General features: G+C 34.8%; 1 protein-coding gene across 1 annotated transcript in view; it reads left to right on the top strand.

The window, feature by feature from the left end:
* LOC138693199 (uncharacterized) overlaps window positions 1-27291 on the top strand; it is a 41470-nt gene extending 14179 nt beyond the window's left edge. The window contains exons 2-5 of the mRNA XM_069816943.1: window positions 4484-5467; window positions 10176-10404; window positions 16570-16750; window positions 27028-27291. Of these exons, the coding sequence (XP_069673044.1) occupies window positions 4484-5467; window positions 10176-10404; window positions 16570-16733 (1377 nt within the window). The 3' untranslated portion in view covers window positions 16734-16750; window positions 27028-27291. The remainder of the gene's footprint in view (window positions 1-4483; window positions 5468-10175; window positions 10405-16569; window positions 16751-27027) is intronic.
* Window positions 27292-27574: the final 283 nt, after the last annotated feature.

Genomic DNA, 27574 nt, shown 5'->3' with positions numbered 1-27574 from the left:
GCGGTCAGTGACGAATTATTAGGAAACAGCTTGCTTAACGTGAGACTCTCGAAAACTTTTATTCAATTTGGCAAATTAATTCGGCAGCTTTAATCATAAACCTCTTTACTGTTTCTCCGTCGCTGAATTGACTTAAATCACAGGCGATAAATTGCATAACTAGCCAATAATATTCCATCACGTTGTCTACGTTTATTTTCTTGAATATTCTGGCGTTTTTCAAGATTACTTAATAGATTTGCACGTTCTCGACCTAAAATAATTTCAGAAAATCAAATTTCGTTTTCTACGCACATTTGATATTCTTTTTTTTTTTTTATAAATTTCTATTGGAAATAATACGTACAAATAACATTTAATTCCTCGTAGGCTACCTTTTAATGCAGCGTGTTTAAGGTATAATGTCGTATTTAGTATAGCTACTATGCAAATGTTAAGATCATAAATTTTCTTCTGAATAGTACGAAAAATAACATTTAATTCGTCTTCCTTCTAATTCAGCATGTTCTTTATGACATAAGGAGTAATGTCGTTGTATATTGAATTTATTAATGCCTAATAGGATTTTCGAGCATAACATACATTGTATGTTCTCCCCTTCTAAACAGCAAAATAACTCTTCCTCCCATTTCCCATGAAATAATCGTTTTCTAACGCGTACACACTCCTTTGATAATGCAATTATGCCACCAATGATATTGCTTAAGAAACTGATATAGAACCTGCCCACGCCTAGGAGCTACGTGAGGGAGGAACGGGGACTGTGAGGATGATGTCACTCAGAGCGATAAGCTCTGTGAAGGTCAGTGAGGCTCAAATTCTCAAGTGAGGCACGATGCCTATCTCTGCTCTGGACTCTTAGTTAGTTCGAACTCATGAGCATTAACCTTCAGCTTAAGTCACATTTCCTATGTCTCACTATCCATTGAAATTACCCAGTTCCATGACGCGTGATTTTTTAAATTAACCATGACTTTCAGATTCTTGCTCGTGGTTCAGAATAATAATTTATTACTGACTTCTGGTTCCAGACTCTTGACTCTTGCTTTGTTCCTCCTCGTGATATCTAGGTCCAGATACATGGTTTAAGGGATGATAATATTGGTGATACTGAACATAAAAGTTTATATAAGCATATGTCTTGCTCTTAACAGTTTCGAAGAAAACTAATAAAAACAATGAGGAACGGGAAAAGTGCAGGTTATAGTAAATTAAAACATTGTTGCCTTAAGTTCTGTTTAATTGTGTACTTTTCTTCATAGAACATGTTCAAAAAGTCTACCTTCAACTTCAATGCACTTTACAGTTCTTTTAGACAGCTGCTGTGTTGCTGATCTGAGCCGATTCGGACATTACTTGAGCACAAGCATGTAAAATGCGAGTGAGAAGTTCCTCCCTTCTTTCAATTTTGTCCTTGTAGACTTGGCTCTTAAGCAACATCACATACAGTAATCCAATGGAGTAAGGTCGAGTGACCTCGGTGGCCAAGAAATTACTCCATCGCGACCGATACCACGCCCAGGATACGTTTCATCGATCCTACTACAACCTAATGTCGTTTTGGTTGTAAGTGTTGAAGGACGTGAATCTGATGCCCGTGATTTTCAAACAGTTGTATGTCAGATACTGTTAAGAACAGGGCATATGTTCATATAAATTTTTTGTTCAGAATCACCAGTATTATCACCCCTCACAACATTACCTTTCCTCCTGACTCCTCTGTATATACTCAACTATTCCAGTATATTATGTCATCTGACATTACCATATGTTTCAATAAGTTACATAATACTGAGATATTTCAAGAGTTTCAGCGTGGTTTTACCTCATAAACTACCTCATATCCAAGCTCGCCTAAGAATTGGACAAGAAAACACTTCTCCTGGAAGATCTCAGGATGCGACTGTATCTACCTTCTACAGCCAACTCATCGGTCCACATACAACCTATGGTCGGCATTTCTTGACTCGCTAGTCAGCTTCTTAATACACACGCAGGGCTAAGGGCAAGCCATGATCTCCCTCCTCTTAGACATTACTTGTTCATTCAACGTTAAACAGTTTGGGAATCCTTACCTCCTACCTTCCCCTTTTCTGTGTATTGCGGGCTGCATTTTATATGAAGTAATCTTTGCCGACCACTGACCTACAAGAACAATGCCGGAAAAGGGAAGAAATATGGCCAGACTTCTACTGTACCGATACCATGATCGACAGAGTTTGGACACGACGAATCCAAGACCTACGACATATTTTTTTTTCAACTTTGGAAGATTATGATTATGGTTATCACCACAAATTATGCAAAATAATCTGTTACCATAACCTGATGATGATTATGTGAATTCTTTATAGGAATCTGTTTGTGACAGATGCCACATAACAAAGAGCAAAAATCGGTCTGTTTCTATAAAATAATTTAGAAAAGTGTAATCACTCAACAATATGCAAGTTAGAGCGATCTTCCTCTTATTATAAACCACCCCATAAATATTATTCATGTCGCTCATAGGCCTAAAATTCCTTCATTCTTTGTTTTTATACTCCTAATCTTTTCTTTGTTGCTGTAGGAAAAGTAATGCCATTTTTTTTTTTAGGATTCTCCGTAACAGAACTTGTTTTCTTAATGACTATCAGCGCTTGTTATTTGTTTCTGTAAGTCATATTTCACACTGGTATATATTTAGAATCGTTTCCTTATAAACTCAGTGTCCTCAAGACTGTCAATTTAGAAATGTTTGAATCCATTTATTTTTTTACACATAATACTGTATATATTGATTTATTGCTTCCTTCCTGTTTGCACAAGTAGTACATCACGAAACACTGTTTGTGTTACTTATTTTTAATGTATGATGTTTATATTAAATATTTTCGTTTTATCGATTTACAATAAATCTTCAGACTTTTACTTATACGTCCTATGATCACATTAATGTTAAGTGTTTTATATTTAGAAGAAATTTGGGGGGAGGTCATTTTATACCGTATGTTTGGATTTAATATCTCAAAGTTTCTAAACTACTTTCAGATGTTACACAGGACGTTTCACAATTGAAGAGTCCACTGCAAGAATCATGGATGTCATTTGGAATACATTTTGCAGGAGAAGCAATTGAAAGTTTGAAATGCTTTGCGCTCAAATCTTAAGTGTGATTTTCCGATCATTACTGGACAATGACTATCAGTGTTAATGCCATATAACTCTCTATGTACATTCTATATGTCTTAAGCTATGCATTGACAATCTTGGTTCATTTTCGACAAGAAAGTGATATCCATCATTCTTGCAGTGGATTCTTCAATTATAGGTACAAACTACAGGGGTGAATAGATGATAACTGGACAAGAAAAAATGTCTTAATAAACGTAAGTCTGAAAATCAGCCGTATTCGAGATCTATGGGGCTTTATTATTTTCATAAGTACAGAAAATCTGTGGTAACATAATATCCGATATGGACTGGAGGAAGAGAGTTGTAACATGCGCTCAATACGACCATTGTTCATGATAAGGCAGGAATCAGCATGTTTCCTCATCGACAATCGTCCACGTTAGAATATCCATGTCTTGTCTCTACTGTTTTGACAACCATTGACAATGCCTTCCAGGATTTCGTTAACATTATCAATGAGTTGGAACACACAAAACATTTAAAATATTACCAAACAAAAATACAGAATATTCAAGTCTGGGGATCTAGGAGGCCATGGTGTTGCTAAGCCACGGCCGATACAATTTGTGTAAGCATGTGCGCAAGAATTGACGAAGGTTCAATTGAAAGAGAGCCGAAGCTTCGTTATGCATACACCACAACAGTTCCATACACCAAAGATGCACATCCCCAAAATGCCTTGTAGCTTATTATTGTAAAAAATTGAAGTACACACAACCATTAAGTCTGCCATGTAAGAAATTAGGTCCAAAGGTTGTAAGTGTTGCAAATGTACGAGGTGTATTCAGTTGGTGGCCAAGGTCATGATATCAATCTGGAAAACTTACTTTCCAGGCCTGTGTTTATTAGAACTTTTTGCATTATTTCGTTGCCCCATATTCACGCCTGCAATTTGTCCCTATAATTATTATGAAATACCCGATATTATCGAGGGAATAACACTAGCAAATAATTACAAAAAGTTCGAGGTATTAAGTCAGTACAATGTGGTTTCATATTTTGTAAAGCTTTCCTTTTATATATAATGATAAAGAGGCATAATAATTTCTATCTCAAAACTACCCTTTATTAATTTCAAATAATAAATATAATTCCATCTACCAAAATTTAATATTCACGAAATCGCTATTAATAAACAAATGCCATGATTATACACAAATAAAATAAATTATTAATATAAAAGTGTAATTGGTATTACTATGAAAAAAATTATGATGAAAGCATGAGCAGTAACAATTACGTTATAGATTTGATCATCTCCAATTAGTGAACCAATGTTTCATGGTGTCTTATTTCATTTTATTTTCAGATATCCATCGAACTGAAACATCAAGCCGAATCCGATGAGGGGAAAGAACTACAGGATTCATGGACTTTGAAGATAAGACACACGTCGAATCCGATGAAACAATCCAAATTCAAGAGTAAGGAAAGTGAAGAGAATGAAAATATTACACAAGAAAATGGCAAGAGACAACTATGGAAGGATGTTTTCCATATCACAAACGCTGACTCCGAAAAACATTCGGAACAATTTCACTCGAATGGTAAAATGAAGAAATCAAAATCTCGACGACAACTCAAATCAAAACTTGTTACAACTACAACGGAAGCAACATTCACACAACAACCAGAAGAAATGACTACTCAAGCAACACCAATATTAAAGGAAATTTCACAGGATGGTCGTCATTTAGAAGTCGCATTTGATAAAGATAACAATGAAACTCATGCAGGCACTGACATAGACGAATCATTTCAGGAACTGGACGAGAAAACTTGGCAAGACGTTGCTGCAGTTATCTTTGATTCAACTGCAAATGAAAGAAATGAAACTAAGAATACGTCTGTAGGAGCATTACTTGAAGAAGTTGATGAGGAAATCGCAAGATTGACTGACACATATGTGTTGCCACTGATTCAAATGAAGGAAGGAGTTGACTACGTGGAAGCCAGAGAAAGAACATCAGGCGATGCCGTCGTCAAGGATGCTAATAGTAGGAGAGACGAACCCATAAATGAAGACAGCAACTCATCATTACCGATGGTATCAACTAATGTTGTTGATGCTCAGGAACCAACATCTTCCCAAATAGATATGGACTACGTAATAGAGGACTCTACTGTGAGAGAAGATAATGAAGATGATGACGTTGAAGACTTGCAAGATTTCAGTGCTGAGAGAGTGCCAGAAATGTCTCAACTTACTCCAGAAATGAAAAGAATCTTGGATTGGTTCCCCAGATCGAGATTATTGACAACGGAGAACAATGGATACAAGCTATTCCCTGGGGTATGTATTGTCAGAAGTTATTTTAAAGTATGATTGGTTGTTAACATTGTTACTCAGAATTTCTAGCTTCTTCAATGCACTACGTAGGAAGAGAAGATTTACATAATTTCTGGACCCTAAATGGTCAGTCAATATAGACGACTAGGATCAGTCAAATTGATTTAGCCGTTTATAACGATAAGAATTCTCTCCTTAGATATCACTTTCTTGGTTACTTGAAGACGAAAGTAGAGCCAACATTTGAAACTTATGAATTTCGACATTCATATTCAGTAATGGAGAAAGTCAAAGCTTGACATCATCTAGTGAACCTTAACCCAATCGCCTCGTTTGACGAGCTCTGGTATCGACAGATTTACCACACCAAAATATCTTAGTAAGAAATCTTAATCAGTAAGTAAATACTTTTGGCATAGCTTCTGATAAACTCTGCATAAAATTCTTGCTTAGTATTTTTATTAATTTCTATACAGCACACTACAAATCCATCTGTCTCTTCTTACAAAAATTAAGTTTCATGCATGACTTTTTTTTTGCACCATCTCTCATATGATTGAAAAAGAAGTAAATATCCAAAATTTTAAATTTACATTTGTAAGTGGAGAGAAAATTTCTCTTACAATATGAAAATTTAAATTTGATTTTTTGTGCGTACTAATATGTTTCATTTTTTAATTTAAAAGAATTTAGTTCATGAAAAAATTATATTGTGTTTTGTTAGCCATAGTACACTGCTCAGTCAATTTAGTAGAATGCCTTTGAGTCTAAAGAAAGTAGAAAACGGTACAACGTGATCTTTTGTTATGACGAGAATCCAAGCCCCCGCATACCGGTGTGGCATCGTGTGACAAACCCTTTCAAGTCTGAGTATTTCTGAGAAATTAAATCATCGCCTTGAGAACGGCACAAATGTTAAGGATATTGCTGAAGGGAGTAAGGTAATATTTATGTTTATTTTCTATCTGTCTGTCTGTCTGTCTGTCTGTCCGTCCGTCCGTCCATCGATCTATCTATCTATCTATCTATCTATCTATCTATCTATCTATCTATCTATCTATCTATCTATCTATCTATCTATCTATCTATCTATCTATCTATCTATGCCTGCCTGCCTGCCTGCCTGCCTGCCTGCCTGCCTGCCTGCCTGCCTGCCTGCCTGCCTGCCTGCCTGCCTGCCTGCCTATCTATCTATCTATCTATCTATCTATCTATCTATCTATCTATCTATCTATCTATCTATCTATCTATCTATCTATCTATCTATCTATCTATCTATCTATCTATCTATCTATCTATCTACTTTTTTATTTATTCCCTAATTCATTCATTCGTTCATTAATTAATTAATTAATTAATTCATTCCTTTCTTTCTTCAATTACCGGTAGGCCTACATATTTCTTTATTAGTTTATATATTCATTTATTCATATATTCATTCACTTATTTATTATTGTAATTTCTTGATCTATATTAATTTGACGTATCAGATTCTCTTTTTATAATGAATTAACAACATTAAATACCCATTCGCTTATGACCGATTTTTTACTGTCTATAATATTCCTTGACTTTCTTGTTCTACCTAAGCGATATTCAATCTTTTTTTACTAGCATATCTTCAAAATATATTTGTGCCCCCAAACTGTATTGCTATTATATAATAATTAACAATAAGACTATGATTGATGTATTAAAAATAACTTATCATCATCATCATCATCATCATCATCTTACAGTAGTTATTGATGCAATAATAATACTAATGATTTTAAGCAAGGACAAACATGAGTTGGTATTGCAAAATAAACTGTAATATAATATAATAATTATCAACATTAATAATAAAATAAATATGTCAGTATTTTTACATACATAATCAGTGGGACGCGTACTCCTTGAGACAACCCCGCATACCCCTGGGGTTACCCGTGCCAAAGATTGAATACCACTGCTCTACCAAAATATGATGCTTGCCGATTGCAGGGGACTTTCCCCGCGTGTTGTGTCTAAGTAGGAGAACATTGACTTTCTACTAAATCGGAGTAGTGTATATAAAACATGCAATAAATATTTCATGTTCCTAGCATCAAAATTATAAGAGCATTTACAATTGGAACATGGCGAAAAGTGCTGAAAAAGAAAGTTTGAGAAAGCAGCTTGTCAACTTTGCATGGAATTTAAGTTCAAGTGTGCAACCATTTAAGTATGGCGTAATGTTTTATGCTTCCAATCGCCGCAGAGCACTGAAACTTGGTCAACATACAAATAGAAGATTACTGATTAATTTTTAACAAAGAAACTAAAATCCTTCATCCTTCTACTCTTCATCTTTCACCGTCTCTGCAGCTCATCTCTGGAACTCTCTACCTCAACATGTATGTATGTATTTTTCCACACTGCAAATGGGTACCTACCCGGTCAGAGACTGTCGGACATTGTCTGGTTTTAAAAATAAATTAAAATTGCACTTTTTGAATTAGATTCCTTTCAGTTATAAGCCCTTTTCTCTGCCATAGTTTTGTAAAAATAAAGGCTATATATTTCTTTTTCCTTCCTTTCCCCTTTTTGTTCTCTTTATCAGCCGATGAATTTATTATCATAACCTTTTTATCGTGAATTTTATTTAATTTTCTTATTTCTTTTCTTTTTTATTATTATTTCATTACATTCAATTTTGATATATTCTTCCTTACGTTTTTCCATATTAACCATTTGTACTAAATGAGTTGCTTTCACTATATTCCAATGTATTTTACTTTTTTTATGGTATTATTTTCATGTTGTTTAGTGTCGATTTTATTATGCTATTATTATTATTATTATTATTATTATTATTATTATTATTATTATTATTATTATTATTATTATTATTATTTTTGTAATATGTTAGTATTCTGTTCTTTAACGTTTTGTTAAATTTGAACTGCTTGTATACTTTGTGACCTGGTAGAGTGTAGAGAAGGCCCTATGGCCTTAACTCTGCCAGTATAAGTATTAGGGGCTGCAAGACAATAAACACCTTTAAGAACAGTTTAACAGATACCTTATTAGCACATCACTCCAATCATACTGATTTAAACTATCACTGACTACATTGTTACTTCTTTCTTTTAGACATCATCCTGATTGTGCTGTATTTTCAAAATTGTCTCATAATAACCTCTTTCTATTATCTAATATTATTTGAAATATATTAGCATTCTATGTATTTTAGCTTAATTCTGCGACACAGTTTATTTCAGTGTTTAATTAATAGTTCATAGTATTTTGTTGTTTAATTCGTAAATAACTCTTGTATACATGTAACTCTCATCTAAATCAAATTGTTGAATTCTTTGTAAGTTCATGCATATGTACATACTCTTTTTGCTGGTTGAGTGGAAGAGAAGGCCTTACGGCCTTAACTCTGCCAGCTAAAATAAATCATTATTATTATTATTATCATTATTATTATTATTATTATTATTATTATTATTATTATTATCATTATTATTATTATAAATAAAGAATTATTATTATTGTTATTATTAAAATGCGATTTTTGACTGAAAATAACCAAAATTTCAACCGTCTCTTCCTCATAATTTGTACGTTCTAGAAATTGCGAAGAAGATTAGATGGAAAAATTCAAAATTCCTAAATATTACGCGTCGCTTTCCGATATAGAGACTCTGTCAAAGTGCAGATGTACAGGGTGTTTCAAAAACACGCGGCATAATTTCAGGTATGTATTTCCCACATGTAGACAATCAAAATAGTTCATTACAACATGTGTCCGGAAATGCTTTATTTCCGAGTTATGGCCTTCACTACATTGAAATTCACCGGAACGTTTTTTTTCCGCAGGTCATTGCCGTCAAAGGAGACATTAAGTGGGCACTCTGACAGTTCATTCCGAGGCGAAGGTTACATTCAGTGTTGTGTAGGCGTTAGACTGTGCGACATGTATTCAAATCAAGAGCTGGCAGAGATACACTTCATGTACGGTAAAGCGGACGGCAATGCTGCGCTGGATTGTCGTTTGTACCAGGAGAGGTACCCACAGCGACAATGTCCAAATTGGAAGACATTTTTACGTCTCCATTACCGTCTGTGCGAGTATGGAAAATTTAACTCGATGGATAGGTAGAGATGGCCCAATTGCTTGGCCTCCACGGTCACCTGATCTGAACCCTCTCGATTTCTACTTGTGGGGCCATTTAAAATCATTGGTTTATTCGTCTCCGGTGCTTGATTTGGAATCCCTTCGGAATCGAATTGCGGCATGTTCTGAGGACATACGCAATGCTCCTGGAGTTTGGGATCGTGTTCGCAGGTCAATGAGACATCGATGTGAGGTCTGTATTCAAGCAGGAGGTGGACATTTTGAACATCTTCTGTAATGACAACGACCTGCGGAAAGAAAAACGTTCCGGTGAATTTCAATGTTGTGAAGGCCATAACTCGGAAATGAAGCATTTCCGGACACATGTTGTAATGAACTATTTTGATTGCCTACGTGTGGGAAATACATACCTGAAATTATGCCCCGTATTTTTTAAACACCCTGTAGTATCAAGCTAATCTAGAAACCGATAAATTCGCTGTTGAGCTTATGGAGTTCTCTCGCCCTCACTTTTCGAACTTATCCAATTTAATTAATGAAAAGACGAGATGTTTGTCCTTGACTATATGCTTTGTATTTGTAATCGTTCGTTTCTCTGAACAGGTTGGCTGGATCAAGCTGGTGACGTGGCCAGAACGGTGGTCCAACGCCAGCAGAGTCTGCGAATCCGAGCAGGCGAAACTGGCAGTGCCTGACTCCGAGGAGAAGGTGCGCGTTTTCCTGCAGATTTTCAAGAATTACCCAGATCTGCTAGAGCAGAGTATCCTGCAGAACCAGGTGTACGTCGGTGTTTACGCTTCGGAGCCAGACAGGGTCTTCAGGACGGTGCATGGTTAGTCAATCTTATCACGGAGATAGACTCTGAAAAGTCTTTTATTGCTTTTTAACTGTACAGTAGATCTAGCTTCATTAAGCTGTTTCATCCTTACTTCTTCAGTTATTTGTATTTCAATCAGTAATAACTAGACTTCGTTGAATTGCCACACGCAGCATGCAATCAGGTTGCCGATGTACGGTAGTATAGAGGAGGTGAACTACCTCCCGGTCTCGTAGTATAAGCAGTTCATGTTAAGAGTTGTGACCGGTCCAAATAGAGCAGCTACACCTAATGTATACCTATGTAAGCACTTGTTTTTGCACTACTGTGGTTGGAATAGTCAAAGCTTAACATTTGTTCAGTGCAGACAAGAATTCAATCAAACATACTACAATGAGAGTGTTGCTGTTCCAAATAATTGCCCCTTTAATACCCTTCCGCCGCAGCCAGTCTTGACCCGTTGGGGAACGTGATTGGATGCTGCTAATTATTATGCAAAATATTACGGCAAAATAATGGAGGTAACTGATGAATTGGATAGCACAGACAGTTCCGCTGTTGCAGCTGTAAAATCATTGCCTTCTGAACAGCTATTGGAAGATATTCTGTTCATTGATTCTAATTTTAAAATCGTGTCCAAAAGCATCACCCTGTTAGAATCGTCTAATCTACAACTCTCAGAAGCCCTTAATATAGTGTATAAAGTATCACAAACCGTTATCAAAAATAGCAATTCACTAATTTTCAGAAAGAGTGAAATGTAAGTTGAGAAACATTATTGCTAAAAATTCTGCGTATTCACAATTTCGTATTATAAATGATGTATGTATGTATGTATGTATGTATGTATGTATGTATGTATTTATTTACACTGCAAGTGGGCAAGCACCCGGTGGCAGTGGTATATACAATATTAACAATACACAATAAAATGATAAGCAATACACAATAAAATTTACAATACATAATACAATTTACAACACATATACAATTTTATACACAATACAATAAAAATACACAATACAATTTAACACAATAATAATAAAACATAAAATAAAACATCTAATTTTACAACACAACCTACATAATTATGTATAGGTCCTACATAAGTTTCAATAGTCTTTCACTTTACTCTCATCTCACTCACTGTAGTGGCACTATGACGCATTTCACTGACACTTTAGCACACATTTCACTGACACTATAGAACACATTTCATTGACGCTATAAATTATCACTGATCGGAACTGTTCACTGCACTGTAAAACCATAACTTCACTGACTCACCTCGCTTCACTGATACAGCAGTTCAAATAAGTCAAATAATTACACCCTTATGCATACTTATCAACAGAACTACATTTAAACTAAACATTTCTAGTCTAAGGCCCTCTTACACGCTATTTTTAAATAATTTACAATTCAAACCAAGGAAGTAACTCGTCAGGCTAGATAAATACATGTCACCTTAAAAAATTAAATGTTGAATGTCGCCTTAATTTTAATTTTCACTTTATACACAACTTTTTTAAATTATTCTTGAATCTCCTTAAGGAAGGACAGCCCTCAAAGACCGCTGCAGGTAGGTCATTCCAATCATTTATAGTTCTATTTAAAAATGAGAATTTACCTACATCCGTTTTCTGTTTCCTACATTTGATTTTAAAATCATGATCGTTCCTACCATAGTACGTTGGCTTTTCTAACCGAGCCGTTATGTCTACCCATGCTTTCTGACCTAGATGTGCTCTATACAATGATGTTATTCTAGTTTTCCTACGTCTGTTTTCCAAAGTTTCCCATTTAAGTTCTTTTATCGTATCGTTCCCATCTTCTCTTTTACCTTTAACAAATTTAGCTGCCCTATACTGGATTCTTTCTAAGGAATTTATCTGATATATTCTATAGGGATCCCAACACGTAGTTCCGTATTCCATTAACGGTCGCACTAACGTTAGATATGCTATTTCCCTCGATTTGGGGCTAGCCTTTCTCAAGATTCTCATAATAAAGTGAAGTGCCCTCCATGCTTTGCCTGTAACATTATCAACATGCTCTCCCCAAGAAAGTTTGGAGTTTAAATACACTCCTAGGTATTTACAACATTGTTCTTGCGGAATTACAACACCACTGAATTCGTAATTAAGACTAGTTTCCTCTCGGGTTTTACAAAATTTATAGATTTACTTTTAGAACCATTTATTTTCATCCTATGCTTTAATTCCCAGTTATAAATGTTATTCAAGTCTGTTTGAATAGCATCTACATCTGAATTATTTCTAATCTTTCTATAGATAATGCAGTCGTCTGCAAATAGCCTCACATTTGATGTAATATCCTGGCATAGGTCATTTACGTATATTATAAAGAGTAATGGACCCAGAACGCTGCCCTGTGGCACCCCTGAACTTATATTTCCAATTTCCGATATTTCATGACCTACTCTAACTCTCTGGGTTCTACCTTTTAAGAATTCCTGGATCCATAGCACCACTCTTTTATCTATTCCTAGCCTACTTAACTTATCTATTAATATGTCATGTGGCACCAAATCAAATGCTTTCGAAAAATCAATCACAACTGCATCGATTCTTCCGCCTCTTCTACCTCTTCAGCTAGATCCTGAACCAGCGACGTAATTTGACTATCACATGAGAAGCCTTCCCTAAAACCATGCTGGCGGTTGTAAAACCAGTCTTTCGCATTTAGAACATGACGAATATAATCCGATATCAAATGCTCCATGACTTTACATACGACAGATGTAAGGCTAATCGGTATGTAATTTCCGACATCTAATTTATTTCCACCTTTATGTATGGGTATCACTATAGCTGATTTCCAGTCACATGGAATAGCTGCATTGTTTATGGAAACTATGCACTATGTACTATCAGGTCACGACAACACGTCTGAAATTGGTGTACTAAAAAGTAGTGACCTTCCGTGACCATCGGAGGAGGTTACTTTGCAGTCGCTCAAAATGTACGTAACTCTTCACTGCTTTGCACATATTGAAGGATGATGTGAGTATATTACATTAAATTTTAAGAGTTAATATATCTCACTACAAAATAAATGTTTAGACCTTTCCTACTTCAATAATCATTCATTATATTTCTTGAATGCAGGATACAGGTTTTATTGTAACCGTAGTATACTGCTCTGTGTTTATATAAGAGCCTTACTCCATCCGTTGCACGTCCCCTTCTTATGCAGTCTATACCTCGTGCGTAGTAAACCTTACGATTCTCGTGGCAATTCTACTAAGTCTAGTAATAACTGTATATTTAATCTGCAGTACGAAATATAAATACGAAGTATTGCGACAATAATCTTGTCAATTCTAATAGTTCTAGTATTAAATTTTAAAGTTATGTATGGATTTTATAAAAATTGAAAAATTGTAAATTTAAATTTATATACTATAATTGCATAGAAGACATAAGACAAATTGTATTGTATACTTATTAATTTCAATTCAGGAATCCGCCCCTGAGCACGAGTTCTACTCTTTCAGGGGCGAGCTAAAGTTTTTTTCTGTATATATTATATTTTATGTTACAATTATTAGCAAAATAAATAAATAAATAAATAAATAAATAATTTGCTAGTGCTCCTTATTTAAAAAAATCAATTAAAAATTGCTGTTTATAGAGAAAACTTAACTTTCAATTATTGTGATATCTGTTTTTTTCTTTCTTTCTTTCTTTCTTTTTTTTTTACTCTTACTCTCTTATTCAATAAAATGTCTTAACATTAACTTATGTGGAATGCCCCCTGAGCACGAGTATGTAACTTTGTCTTTCTGGGGGTGCTAGAGTGTTTTTATAAAAAAAATAAATATGTATCTTTGTTCTGGCATTAAAGTATTATTATTATTATTATTATTATTATTATTATTATTATTATTATTATTATTATTACTATTATTATCATTATTATTATTATTATTATTATTATTATTATTATTATTATTATTATTATTATTATTATTATTATTATTATTATTATTATTATTATTATTGTTGTTGATGTTGTAAAATATCATAATCGAATTTTCATCGGAAGCTCTGATTTCAAGTATTCCTTATAATAAAAACATTATGATTAATTTCATTTATCCCGCCTGTATGAGGATCTGTGCACAGGGATTTAATTCAAATGTTGGCCAGAAGCTGTGACTCGGGAAAAGATAAACATGAAACATAATCATAATTTAAAAAATAAGGCATTATTGTTGTAACGAAATAATGGAAAACGGCGATTTAACCAAAGCTGTCTCCTACCATTTCCTTCGTACAATTTAATTCTGTATTTATTAGGACATAATTTGAATGTATTATGATTTTTGTGCACGCCCATAAATGTTAATAAAGCATTATAATAAATTATTTTTAATTCTAAGAAGAATAAAACTGTAAAAAAAAAGTTCCGATGGGTAGTCAGATTTATTAAGGTATATTTTAATTATCTCCTTTTGAGCAGGTATAAGACCCTATTCCATCAACCATATTTAACATTAAAGTCTTTTTAATTGACTCTTATGTGGATAATACATTTTTACTAACATAAATTTGTCTTTAAGCTCTCATTAAACTACATCAATATTTTGGTAATTTAAATAATTAATTCTGCATTAACGACGGTAATTTTGATTATGGTAAGGACAATGATGGACTTCATATTTGAAAATGTTGATTTCTTACCAAGACGGGCGAAGATAATTTTCGAAAAAGAACATTAATTTAATACAGCGGGAGGGGGGGATATTTGTAATTGCAGTTTAGGTTAAGCAAAACATCAGTACTGTATATTTTTAATAGTACAGAAGGTGATTTAGAATTTCCAGCTGATAGTTAAGTAATTCGTAATTATTTAAATTATTATATTTATCACCTCAGGATTGTGGAAAAGTTTAATCAATTTTCGATTGTCTAAAATACAGCAACTAAAGTAATATGAATAACAAATTTATTATATAGGCCTAATATTACATTTTAAGGCATTAGAATAGCGCAAATTCATTAAATCTTTCCATTTTGCTTGTTGCATAATATTTCCTTACATGTATTTTCATATTATCTCGTTTAGTCTTCAATATTCCTGAAGACATTGAAATTATATTTTTGGACTGAAATCTCTTTCTACTTATTTCCAATCTTCCTACTTTTCTTTTGAAGTCTGTCCATTCATCCTTTTGTTTGCGATTATTGTAATATGTTTTGAGGCTACCTCTGTTTATGATGCCATTTTGTTGTTGTAATATAACAAATGAACCCACTATAAAAGTCACTGTGTACATTAACAAAGCACAGGGCCTTCGAAATTACGATTTTACCACAGTCTAGTATATAGGTATTGTCACGAAGCTCAATACATAGGAAAAATGCATCCATAGATAGTTGCTAACCACTAGAATCGCTACTATTGCCTCATCACAGGCAATGCGAAATGGTACCGGCACTGTCTATTGTTCCTAGTACGCTCAACAACTCAAGCTTCGTGACTGTATATACTAGACTGGAGTGATAAGATAAAATATATTCATAAAATTTATTTATAGCCTGTATGATATGATATATTTGGTCACAGCACTTCTTTACATATAATGGTGTACCTCACATTTCTGTATCCGGTGCCACCATTAACATATTACAGTAACACATTATTTGCAGTACGCGCTTACAGAAATACCCCAATTACACTATGTACCTTTTTTTATTACTTGTTCAATCTCCCCTTCAGTATTTCTCCTACATTTCATTTGCTATTCTCTATTTGAACAATAATCGTAATATATCTAAAATTATATACGCCTTTCAAACCCCCTTTTTCCTCTAACTACTATTCACTAAAATTTCAATTTCACTTATTCTCTATAAGTTATCATATTGAATTATTTGCCCTATTTGTTCTTTGATCTTTTCTCCTATCTTTCTCTTATATTCATTTACTGTTCCAACGTTCAAACGTTAGTACTAATTTTAATGCTGTCACTTGTTCATTTCTCTTAACCCTTTTTCACTATTTTCACTCATTCCTATTTGCGCTCACTATAGGCTGTATGTATATAATACACTATAAATTTATTACGTTTTTCTCCGCTTCTATATTGGTAAACTGTAATAATGTAATAAATCACTTTTATTTCACGTGTAACATATATATTTGTCTCAGGCACGCCTTTCCGAACTGATTTCCCGATCTGGTTTCCGGACGAGCCCGACAACGCCGACCCTGGAGAAGACTGCGTCACGTTCCACTCGGAGGGAAAGATCCGGGATGTGCCCTGTTTCTACAATCTACCGTTCATGTGCCAGAAAGAGCCTGACATCTCTTAAACGGGGATAGAAAAGAGGTGGGATGCCCTAGGTATATCTCATATCGATATCAAACAAAAAGTTTCATTACTCAATTTTGCAAGTTTACAATATTCATGTTATATACAGAGTGAAAGTAATATAAATGTGCACAATTCTTCTTCTTCCTCTTCTTATACAGGGTGTTTCAAAAATGCGGGGCATAATTTCAGGTATGTATTTCCCACATGTAAGCATTCAAAATAGTTCATTACAACATGTGTCCGGAAATGCTTTATTTCCGAGTTATGGCCTTCACAACATTCAAATTCACCGGAACGTTTTTCTTTCCGCGGGTCGTTGCCGTCAAAGGAGACATTAAGAGGCATTCTGACAGTTCATTCCGAGGCGAAGGTTACATTCAGTGTTGTGTAGGCGTTAGACTGTGCGACATATATTCAAATCAAGAGCTGGCAGAGATACACTTCATGTACGGTAAGGCGGACGGCAATGCTGCGCTGGCTCGTCGTTTGTACCAGGAGAGGTACCCACAGCGACAATGTCCAGATCGGAAGACATTTGTACGTCTCCATTACCGTCTGTGCGAGTATGGAAAATTTAACTCTCCTGGTTTGGGAAGGGGACGACCAAGATCTACAACTCCAGAAGTACAGGAGGAGATTCTGGAGGCTGTGAACATGACTCCTTCTATGAGCACACGAAGGGTAGCGTTGCAAGTCAATGTTCCTCATACGACTGTCTGGAGACTGTTGAAAGAGTATCCTTATCATTTGCAACGTGTACAGGCCCTGTCACCTGCAGATTACCCTGCACGAGTTAGGTTCGGTCAGTGGTTCTTGCAGCAGTGTGGTGAAAAGCCGAACTTTCCTGCCTTAGTATTATTTACAGATGAAGCACAGTTCACACGAGATGGCATAACAAATTTCCACAATCAGCATGTATGGGAGTATGAAAACCCACGTGTAACTGTTCCATCTCATCACCAGGTGCGGTTCTCCCTCAACATGTGGGCCGGTATCATTGGTGATCGATTAGTTGGACCCCATGTACTTGTAAACAGACTTACGGGGCAGGCGTACACAAACTTCCTGGAAAACACCATACCTCATGTTTTAGAAGACACTCCACTGATCAATCGTCAACACATTCACTTCTTGCATCATGGCGCCTCCTGCACACTTCAGTCGTACGGCTCGCCGGTACTTGGATCGAAGGTTCCCTGATCGATGGATAGGTAGAGGTGGCCCAATTGCTTGGCCTCCACGCTCACCTGATCTGAACCCCCTCTCGATTTGTACTTGTGGGGCCATTTAAAATCATTGGCTTATTCGTCTCCGGTGCCTGATTTGGAATCCTTTCGGAATCGAATTGTGGCATGTTCTGAGGACATACGCAATACTCCTGGAGTTAGGGATCGTGTTCGCAGGTCAATGAGACATCGATGTGAGGTCTGTTTTCAAGCAGGAGGTGGACATTTTGAACATCTTCTATAATGACAACGACCTGCGGAAAGAAAAACGTTCCGGTGAATTTCAATGTTGTGAAGGCCATAACTCGGAAATGAAGCATTTCCGGACACATGTTGTAATGAACTATTTTTATTGCTTACATGTGGGAAATACATACCTGAAATTATGCCCCGTATTTTTTAAACACCCTGTATGTCAAGGGTACGCTGTAAGTTTGTTCCGTCTCAAAGACTATCGTCCTAGTATAGCCTAGGTCGACCAACCCATACGTCAACCTTTTGGTTTGTATTGCAGAGTTTGTTTGATAATTCCAGAGGAATCCTTTCGTTGAAACCATTCTTGTTTAGATTTATTTGTTTTGTTCTGCAGATTATGAATAATAAAGTTATTTTTAATGTTGTCGTTAGAGATATATTCTTTTAACCATAGCAATACCAAAGGTAGTTTTAATAACATGCAGTACCAACCACTACAAAAATGTTTAATTTTGAATAGTTTTTCAAGAAAAAAATTGAAATGTCATTGTATATTTTCGAACAATTATTTCAACGGGGGAGGGGAGAGATTTTTTGTCCACCTTGACATATTTTCATATTTTAGTTAAAGTTTCTGTAAAAACGATTAAGCAATACCTAACACATAAGGACCCACAATTGACAATAAATAATATTTTCATATTTTTAATACATCAATTATTACACATTTAAAATATACATTTTGAAAAAGGTGGGAAAGACCTACCCACCGTTGGTATTGCTAGGGTTAATGTGTAGCCCCCATTTCGCCTTTAAAGTCTCATATCTGCAGGTTCAAAACGTACCACATGCAATTGTGTCACAATTTGAATTAAATGTTGTTTCGTAAAGGTGTAAGCAAACACGACTAAACGTCGAAGCTATGATCTTCTTTCTCAACGATTTTCATGCAGTATTGATAGTGAAAAAAGTGACCTGGTTGCAGAAAGGTGCCATATGTATTGAAAATCTCTCCTAATGTAGAAACAAAACGTACCATTTACATTTTGCAACGTTTACACGTTCAAGTCTGAACAGGTTCATCCTCAGTTGGATTTGTCGTCTCAATCTTTTGTTCAGTAGATTTCTGAGCTAGCTAGTGATTGCTCGATCCTTCAAAATGTGAAATTAATGCTGTTATGAAGGACTAAGCATTCCGAACCATGACATAGGTCAGGTGTATTTTTTTTAGTTCAAGCAAAATTTGAAATTATTTTCACTGCATATCCTATGTAGGAGAGAGACAAATTATTCAAAGTTTTTGTTCTTTATGCAATGTTTTACACAGCAACATCGAATAAATATCAGTTCCAAAGTATGTAATTTCAATGTTTTCGCATCAAAACGTACCAAGTGCCAATGTGAATTAAAAGTTTAGGTATTTATGTAAACAAATTATTTTAAAAAGTAACGACATTCCATTTACATCCCTGAAATCTTTTATATGGAAAAAAGCAAGTTGAAAATATTTAAACACACATTTGTAGAACGTTTTTGCATTTTCCCGAGAAAAAAAAACAGTTTTGAAAGTGGTACATTCTGCTTCTAGATAACTCAGTTTTTCTCTTTCTCCATCTATTCAAAGCCAAATTTTGACTGCCGTAAGTTATAAGTGGCACTGCCATAAGCGTATAGAACTTGAACATGGTATATTTTATAGCTTTATTTTTATGATTCTGTAAATAGTTCCACACAATATGTGCTGGAATCTTGATAGTTTTTACTTAAGATCTTTATCTTCATCATAAGAGGTGTGTCATCCAAGATAATGGATTAAAACTTTTAACTTGTTCTATTTTATAATAATGTAATACTATTTTAGATCTCACCGAATACTTTCCTTGAAAAGTCATAAATTTGGATATAAATAAAGATATACTTAAATTATAACTTTCTGTAACTATTTGGAGTAGATAAGCAGCGCTCTAAAGGTATTCCTTAGAATATGAAAGGATGATATCGTCGTCAGCAAAAAATACCAGTATTTAATATAAAGTTATCTAGTCTAAATTGATAGCCTAATCGTTCTTGTCATTGGTACATAGCTGCGTCAATATAAATGTTAAACTAAAGAAGGGGACAATGGGCACCGTTGCCTTACACCTTGGTTAATAATTTCTTTATTCTGGGACGATTCACAAACTTGTAGTTTTTATGTGATCTGTATATCCCTTTACTTTCATAATTTTCCTTAGTTTTGCTCTCAGCATTTTATCGAAAGGATCAACGTAGTCACCAAACAAGAAATGTGTTCAGACTTTAACAGTCTATTTCTCGGATAGAGTATAGTAAAAAAATTCTAATATTATATTGGCCACAAAGGAATACTTTCTTAAGAAAAAAATGATTTCCTAAAAGTTAACACTTAGGCTGCACTCAGTGGGTAGCTTATTATTCGTACGATTCTAATGTTTACTCATAGCATTAAACAAACTGTTAAGGAATGCTTTATCTCTTTAAATTTTAAAAATAAATTATACTGTTTTATTGCAAATTAAATTAAAAAATTAACACGTATAATTATTTTCTGTCATTAGGAAGATTGGCAACCCTACTGCAGTAACTAAGGAACGGAATGCTGCTATACTGACCGAGTGCGTATGAGTATTCTTAGGTGAGCAAGCGATGCCCTGTTGCCAAATTATACAAAGTTTTAGCCTAATTTTGTAATTAACCGTTCACTTTATCACAAAACGAACAATGGTTTTTATTTATTTTAATGTCTTCTATCTGCCCAGTTATATCACTTCCACTCTGTACATAGTAAAGATAGATCCCTAAGTAGATAATAATTATACATACTAGGTTCAAAAAGTTCCCGGAATTTGCTAGTATCATAGAAACAACGTACCTTAAACACTATTCTACAGCATTCCTTTCATAATAGTTGCCTTCCGCAACAACACACTTTTGCCAACGCGTGTAGAGTTCCTGGAAGCAGGCCTGGAAGCCATTTTGTGAAACCCGTCTTAGTGCTCTCGTCGCGTTTGCGATAACCTCTTCAGCATTGAATCTCCGTCCTTTCAGATGACTTTTCAGACGGGGAAACAGAAAGTAATCAGGTGGTGAGAGATCAGGAGAGTCTGGTGAGTGATCCAAAGCAGTTATGTTGTGCTGGCAAGAAAATTCTTTACAATAATTGCGCGATGAGCAGGTGCATTGTCATGCATAAGGAACCAGTTGTTTTCTACCCACTTTTCTGGACGTTTCCTTCTCACTGAGTCCCGGAGGCGAAGGAGGATTTCTACGTACAATTCTTTCATTACAGTACGACCTTCTGGAATGAACTCATGGTGGATGAGACCCTGAGAGTCGAAGAAAACTTCCAACATAACTTTGCCTTTGGAAGTGTCCCTAGGAAATTTTTGCTTCCGAGGAGATGTTTTCAATTTCCACTCAGATGACTGTCGTTTAGGGACTGGATCGTACAAGTAGCACCAAGTTTCATCACCAGCAATAATTTTGTTTAAGAAATCTCTGCAGGAGTTTTGTGTAACAAAACACAGAACTTGATGTTTGTACGTTGCTCTGTGGATATAATTACAAAGTGCGACGAACAAACAAAACACTATAATAAACAATTGCCTACAACTCAAAACCAACAATCGCCATTATCAACAAACTTTAAGGAAATGACATCATAAATGTTACCAACAAAACAAATGTATAATATCCCTTGCTATATATTAATACGAAAAATGGTAGTAAAATTCCGGGAACTTTTTGAACCCAGTACATCTTGATTACACAACTTTTAACACCATAATTATCACTTGGGAATATAAAATATATATATGCTTTCACGTATTAATTAACATTAAGTTCTGAAGATGGCGCGCAAGACGAAACTAGTCAACAAGGCAACCTAGTTAATTAACACGTGAAAGCATATACATAAGTTACTTTATATTCCGATTATAATTATAATGAAATAGAATAATTTGTAGTAGAGGGACTAGCATAGAATATAGAAATACTAGATGTAATTAATATAAATGAATGGATGTAACGCACAAAATAAAATTTATGTAATAGATAGTAAAGAGTACTTAGAAAAGATACGATAGAATATACAGGGTGTTAGAAAGTATCCAATATTTTAGGAGGTGATAGTATGCATCAAAACAAGAAAATAATGTCTAATAAACAGAGATTGGAGTTTAGGCATAAACCTATTTTTTTCCTTGATACATACAGGCTTAAGATTTAGTATTTACATTTTTCATGGAAATATGGATATAAAAATGCCTACTTCGACGTTAGTGTCTATTTTTATGTTTTTTTTTTTTAATTTTTGCATCGTTTTTCGTAACTGTTTACAGTTTTCTCAACATCCTGTACCGTTTACATTCCAAGACGGATAACAACTACTTCCTAGCAGACGGCACAATAGAGAAGTACCTCCAGGCCACCTCTTCTCATTCTTACAATCTTTCAATCCTAAAATTCAAACTTTCAGTCGGCCTGGGTAGCTTAGTCGGTATAGCGCTGGCCTTCTGTACTCGAGGTTGCGGGTTCGATCTCGGCTCAGCTCAATGGCATTTAAGTGTGCTTAAATACGACAGGCTCATGTCAGTAGATTTGCTGGCATGTAAGAGAACTCCTGCGGAACAAATTATTATTATTATTATTATTATTGTTATTATTACTATTATTATTATTGTTATTATTACTATTATTATTATTATTATTATTATTATTATTATTATTATTATTATTATATCTTCCTCTGTCTGTCAGCAATTTCACACAAACTCGCTGGGTTGTACACGAATAAGCATTCTCTTACATTCCAAGACAGATAACAACCCCTTCTTTTTGCTCACCATTTGTAAATACAGCAGTGAGCGACACAATAGCCACAATAGGTGCTGATTATCTACTGTGAAGAAACTATGGAAATGTGATCAGTAAATGAAAAACACTAACTTAAAAACAGACTGTCTTCATTTTGTGTATGCATGTGTACCCTTGTAAAATGTGAAATGTGTGGAAGTTTCTTTTAATCCAAGAAGTTTGCATGAAATAAATGTTGAATCTTATATTAGTGGAATTCTTTAACAAACAAAGAAAGCCTATTTCTCATTTTATAGAGCGTAAATAAAGGAGTTTAAGAGCCTATTTTAGGTGCCTAAAATTCCACTTTTTAGGACCTAACATTCCGCTCTCTACTAATAAACATGGGTCCTACGACACATACTTTCTGAGATCTGAACACTTATTCATAGGAGGTGCTCAATGTGACGTCCATTTATGGCAAAGCATTTCTCTGCCCCACAATACAGCAGACTACCAGATAATCATACCGTAGTTGATACCCCTGGCATGGGATACAGATACGTCGCAAGGAATACTGAAAACAAAAGTCTGGTTGCGGATATGAGCGGGGTTCAGCAGAGATGGTGTTGTGAATTTTCGTGATCAGCATGTGTAGGCTGATGAAAATCCCCTTGCAGTTGTAGAAACAAGGCATCAGCACCGATTCTCAATCAACTTATGGGCAGGCGTTCTTGGTGTAGATTAATAGGGCCATACGTGCTACCAGAGAGATTAATTGGGGATCGTTATCAGGACTTTCTTATTAACGTATTAAAACAAATTTCAAAGACTGCGTGATTCCTTATGCCGAAGGGCAGAGGAATGCAGTGCCATGAATGGACCGTGACATTAAGCACCTTCTATGAACAAGTGTTCAGATCTCAGAAAATATGTGTTGTAGGACCCATGTTTATTAGACATTATTTTCTTGTTTTGATGCATACTAGCAGCTCCTAAAATATTGGATACTTTTTAAACACCCTGTATAAATCAACATGGCTTTATTAGAGCAGATAGATTACATAGAATAGAACTGATTGAATATGTAGAATAGATTAAATAGATTACGAGTAGATAGAACAGAATATGTATTTCAGTGGATAGCAAAGAATGACTGCTGGGGCGGCATTTTGCTTCTTTACTCTTCATTGTTCTTAAATTGAGCTGTTTAATTATTCTGAGGTTAAAAGTCTTATATAACGGTAGAACAAATGAAATCAGAAACATTACAATGGCCGAACTTAATCGTGTCAGTAAGAATATGTTTTCCCGATACAACGCCTGTCTAGCCGAGGGAGGATGACATTTCCAGCATCTTCTATATTGTATTTTATACCAGTTTTAAGTAGCGAGGTTAACGTACGGGCTGTTCCACGTGAAATCGGACAAAATTTCACAAAATCTGACCTCGCATTTAAAAAAAAAAGCGGTGCTTCTGTCATTGAAAGGCCTTCACTGGACAAGCCTAATGGTGAATTAAAATATCCCCAACTAGTATTACATTTCATTTTATAGAGCGTCAAATTTATCGTACTTTCGTAAAATTCTTAGCTTTGGAAGAACATTGCTCAGTGAAATTTAGTGGTAGAATTTTCAACGACATCTCTTTTTAAAGCAGACTCAGAGAGTAATATAATGACTTTGGAGGGATTTTTTTTAAATTCTTATTCACTTGACTAGGCAGATTTATTTATTTTACTTTTTTTCTTTAAAAAATAGCTCAAACATAAAAATACGACAATATGGGCGACTTAATATAGAATGAAACGCAGTTTACAGATCCAAAATTTTCTTTGGGTAAGGGTGAAAAAAAAATTAAGAAAGAATTCTCATCGTGGATTTCTTCGCCGCGCGGCTGCATCCCACAGCAAGCTGAGCGTGCGCGTAGTTGGCCAACGCTAGCAGCTCGTAAGTTGCGTCATGCGAGTAGTTCACGCATTTGAAAACAACTCGAAATGAAAGACGTATTTCTCTGAATACTAAAATAATTACATAACCCTACACTAACCTGTTACTGTTTACTGATGGTTACTTCAACACTATTGGCAGCATGGGAGAAAAGTTTCATTTCCAGCTTTGATGTGGAGACAGGTATGAAGGCATGCGATGTTCTTGTTCCAGTGGACTTTCCTCAATAGAAGCGAGCGATTGATTTAATTTTGGAATCGCAATTTCTTTCTGAAAGTCATTAGAAGTAGTAGTAGTAGTAGTAGTAGTAGTAGTAGTAGTAGTAGTAGTAGTAGTAGTAGTAGTAGTAGTAGTAGTAGTAGTAGTAGTACCGTCACTTGTATTATCAGCACTATCCACTTCAATAAGTTCCTCTCCTGTTCTTTCCTCTGTAACACTTGGGTTACCTGCGCTTCCTCCTACATTAGTTTTATCACTGTGATAGATATCAGAATTGGGATTTGTAATTTGTTCAGCACAATATTTAGAAGTACCGGTAATATCCGTAGGTCTCATTATGTACCTAAATTGTATCAGTATGTAACTACTTAATTCCGATCCAGTTTTATGTTCAACTGTGTAAGCAAGTCTTATTCCTGGTTGAGTGTAAGAGAAGGCCTTACGACCTTAAATCTGCCAGGTTAAATAAAGCCATTATTATTATTATTATTATTATTATTATTATTATTATTATTATTATTATTATTATTATAGTCTTGTATAATTGCAGGAACAAGTTCTACACATTCTCACAGAGTTTTTTAAGTTAATGGGAATGTTAAACTTTTCCAATATCCAATTTGGCACTATCTTAAACTTTTCTGTGGTCCTTTTTCTATGTAATCGTTGGAAGGGGCTGAAGCAGCGAGCCGTCCTAAAACGATTTTCCATTTTGGGCACCCTATAAAAAAGGATTTGACTTTTCAGTACCGATAATGTGCACATGTATTTTTGTGACGCGATTCTGTAATAGCATGATTGATAGCTATAATTCTTGCTTTTAAGGCAATACATAATCATCATCTTACCTTAACAGAGTAGTTTTTGTTGAATTTTCTGCAACACAATAAAAGAAAACTTTCAAACACTGGAACTGAACATCCACTGTCACCCTGTAATAATATACGCAGAAGACTGGCTGGTGGGTCACGTATTCGTCTCATCCCTGTGTTGTTACTACACACCAGCTGTTTCAAGGCCAGCTGATAAGAATATTCTGGCTGCTCTCACATCGCCGCATGACGCTGCAGGGAGCGCGTATTTTTATAGCGAGATTTGAAATATTTATTTTAAGGCTTTTCATTTAAAATAGCTTTTAAAAAAAAAATTGTATGATTTTTGTCTCAACAATAACTAATATTATAATATTTTATATTCATACTTTTTCGGTGGTAACAAGTTATAAATCACAAAAAACAGTATATCCATGATTTCCACAAACAATAAAATATGTGTTACACCCCATTAATACACTTAAATGTGCACTACAAAATTAGCTATAGCTTAATTTTTTATTTCGAAGCCAGGCGTAGTAGTATGTGTTTAAAGTAAGAAGAAAATACAAAATACGCTAAATTTTAAAGAATTTTATCTGAAAACTACTGGGCTAAGGAAAGCCAAAATTTGTACATTTACTAGTTCCCATATACTAAACGTCTGTACGAATTTTCAGACAATTCTGACATGTCATGGTATTTCGTTGTCCGATTTCATATGGAATAGCCCGCACGAGTGTGACCGGCTGCGACATGCACAGCCGCCGAGAAGCAAAACACCGCGCCAGCGAGCAGTACATAATATAATATATGAGTAAAATATGATATAAAGTACCGTATATTAAAATACTATAACTAGATTGTTAGATAGAAGAAATAATTATCCTATTTTGTAGCAGGCTAATAATATTAATTTATTAATATGGGCTAGAATAGTAATTGTTACTGCAAATTACATCATCAAGAATATACAGTTAATTTTGACATTCACAATACTATCCATACATTCTTTTTAGTAATAAAACTGTTTGCTGAGCAACCTTTCATATATAATTCTCTTATTCTTTTACAGATGTCGGTCATGCAGTTACTGGAAGTTTTTTTAAAAGTTTACACCGTTTAAAATGCGTATTTTAACTCAAAGTAAGTCTGTACTTCGGCTGATCTAGAAGTCTTATGTGTCTTGTCTACTGAATGTATTTCAGATCTTAAAATATGATTGTTGAAAGTAATTGTGATGTACAAAAGTGGTAGATTAAATATATAATTTATATGTTGTAAATATTTCCATTTCAATAAATGTTTGTCTACCAAAATCTTTGCCATTTTGGTTTAGCATTATAAATGTTAGTATTTTCTTCTGTAGAGTAAGATGAAAACAATCTTTGCTGCATATCATCATTATTTGTAGATACTTTGTAACCGATGTGTTGGGAATAGAGTAATTTACACAATCTTAAGAATTTGTAAAGATAAACATAACTTTAATTTTCGTATCATAGTGTCGGCCTGGTTGGCGGAGTTGGTATAGCGCTGGCCTTCTATGTCTGAGGTTGCGAGTTTGATCCTGGACCAGTTCGATGGAATTTAAGTGTCCTTAAATGCGACAGGCCCATGTC

This window comes from Periplaneta americana, chromosome 17 (assembly GCF_040183065.1).
Source record: "Periplaneta americana isolate PAMFEO1 chromosome 17, P.americana_PAMFEO1_priV1, whole genome shotgun sequence".
NCBI lineage: Eukaryota > Metazoa > Arthropoda > Insecta > Blattodea > Blattidae > Periplaneta > Periplaneta americana.
Note: the sequence above shows the minus strand (reverse complement) of the source record. Positions and strands in the feature narration are given on the sequence as shown.